The 2,283-nt window shown below is 63.3% G+C and overlaps 1 protein-coding gene across 1 annotated transcript; it reads left to right on the top strand.

Moving 5' to 3' along the window:
* Nucleotides 1–400: 400 nt before the first annotated feature.
* On the top strand, nt 401–2,071 carry Kcna6 (potassium voltage-gated channel subfamily A member 6). The gene has a single exon (XM_004643566.1). It carries the CDS (start codon nt 401–403, stop codon nt 1,988–1,990), a length of 1,590 nt encoding a protein of 529 aa, XP_004643623.1. The 3' UTR covers nt 1,991–2,071.
* The last annotated feature ends 212 nt before the right edge of the window (nt 2,072–2,283 follow it).

The raw sequence follows: 2,283 nt of genomic DNA, 5'->3' as shown, positions 1-2,283 counted from the left end.
GGGGGGAGGTGGCGGAGGTGGTAGCTGGAGCCGCGACCTCTGCCGGACCAAGCCCTGTGGTGGACGCAAGGCGGAGGCCGAGCCGGCCGGCGGGAGGCGCATCTGGCGCTGGGCACCAAGGGCCGCCGGGGTCTGTAGTCTGGAGCTGCGGGAGGAGCGCTGCAGGAGCTGGGGTGCTGCGCGGACCACGGCGGGAGCCGGGCTGGAAACGGCAAGAGGCGCGGCCACGTCTTCCCGGGGGCGGGTTTTGCGCTCCAGCTTGCCGTTCGGGCGTCTGGGGGCTCCGCACAGCGGCGTGGGGGCCCGCAGCGCAGGGTCACCTCCTCTGCCCCAGGTCACCGCCCACCCCAGCCCCACCCTAGCGGCGCCAGGTTAGGGCGCGCCGGGAGAGCCTGTGGACATGCGGTCGGAGAAGTCCCTCGCGCTGGCGGCGCCGGCGGAGGCCAGGGGCCCGGACGGGGAGCCGCAGGACGCCGCAGACTTCCCGGAGGCCGGCGGCGCCGGGGGCTGCTGCAGCAGCGAGCGGCTGGTCATCAACATCTCCGGGCTACGCTTCGAGACGCAGCTGCGCACCTTGTCGCTGTTCCCTGACACGCTCCTGGGGGACCCGGGACGCCGCGTCCGCTTCTTCGACCCGCTTCGCAATGAGTACTTCTTTGACCGTCACCGGCCCAGCTTCGACGCCATCCTCTACTACTACCAGTCGGGGGGCCGCCTGCGCAGGCCGGTCAACGTGCCCCTGGACATCTTCCAGGAGGAGATCCGCTTCTACCAGCTGGGGGACGAAGCCCTGGCTGCATTCCGGGAGGACGAAGGCTGCCTGCCGGAAGCGGGCGAGGATGAGAAGCCGCTGCCCTCCCAGCCCTTCCAGCGCCAGGTGTGGCTGCTCTTCGAGTACCCGGAGAGCTCGGGCCCTGCCAGGGGCATCGCCATCGTCTCCGTGCTGGTCATCCTCATCTCCATCGTCATCTTCTGCTTGGAGACGCTGCCCCAGTTCCGGGCGGAGGGTCGCGGGGGAAGCAGTGATGGTGTGAGTCGAGTGGCCCCAGCCTCCAGAGGCAGTCAGGAGGAAGAGGAGGATGAGGATGATCCCTTTACCTTCCATCGCGGCCTCGCCCCTGGGGGCCTGGGGACAGGGGCCTCACCCGCACTCAGTACTTTTGGGGGCTCCTTCTTTACAGACCCCTTCTTCCTGGTGGAGACGTTATGCATTGTGTGGTTCACATTTGAGCTCCTGGTTCGCTTCTCTGCCTGCCCCAGCAAGCCCGCCTTCTTCCGAAACATCATGAACATCATTGACTTGGTGGCCATCTTCCCCTACTTCATCACCCTGGGCACGGAGCTGGTGCAGCAACAAGAGCAGCAGTCAATGAGTGGAGGGGGTGGCCAGAACGGGCAGCAGGCCATGTCCCTGGCCATCCTCAGGGTGATCCGCCTGGTCCGGGTATTCCGCATCTTCAAGCTGTCCCGCCACTCCAAGGGGCTACAGATCCTGGGCAAGACCTTGCAGGCCTCCATGAGGGAGCTGGGGCTGCTCATCTTCTTCCTGTTCATTGGGGTCATCCTCTTCTCCAGCGCCGTCTACTTTGCTGAGGCTGATGATAGTGATTCGCTCTTTCCCAGCATCCCGGACGCTTTCTGGTGGGCGGTGGTGACCATGACCACTGTGGGGTACGGGGACATGTACCCCATGACCGTGGGGGGCAAGATTGTGGGCTCCCTGTGTGCCATCGCTGGGGTCCTCACCATTGCCCTACCTGTTCCCGTCATCGTCTCCAACTTCAACTACTTCTACCACCGGGAAACGGAGCAGGAGGAGCAGGGACAGTACACCCATGTCACTTGTGGGCAGCCCACACCTGACCTGAAGGCGACTGACAATGGACTTGGGAAACCAGACTTCTCGGAGGCGGCCCGGGAGCGGAGACCCAGCTACCTGCCCACTCCACATCGGGCATATGCAGAAAAGAGGATGCTCACTGAGGTTTGACCTGCATCCTGCAGGAGACCCACGTCCTGCAGGAGAAGGGGCATGTTGAGCAGACCATCTCTGAGGCTTCACTGTCATCTCCACAACTCTCCCCCTTGACTTCCACCCCTAGATCCTACTATACAAGGCATCCAGGACCAAATACCTGGACTGTCAACCTTGTTGCTTGATCCCTGCAGCATTCGAGGTTTATCCACCTGAGTGACGTTTTTGAAATTCCAATGGTGCCATCCAGTCATGTCCATCTTCTGTCACATGGATGAGATGTACATTTATGTCTGACCCCTAAAGAC

This window comes from Octodon degus, unplaced genomic scaffold (assembly GCF_000260255.1).
Source record: "Octodon degus isolate 3935 unplaced genomic scaffold, OctDeg1.0 scaffold00178, whole genome shotgun sequence".
NCBI lineage: Eukaryota > Metazoa > Chordata > Mammalia > Rodentia > Octodontidae > Octodon > Octodon degus.
This window is presented reverse-complemented; position numbering and strand designations above follow the sequence as displayed.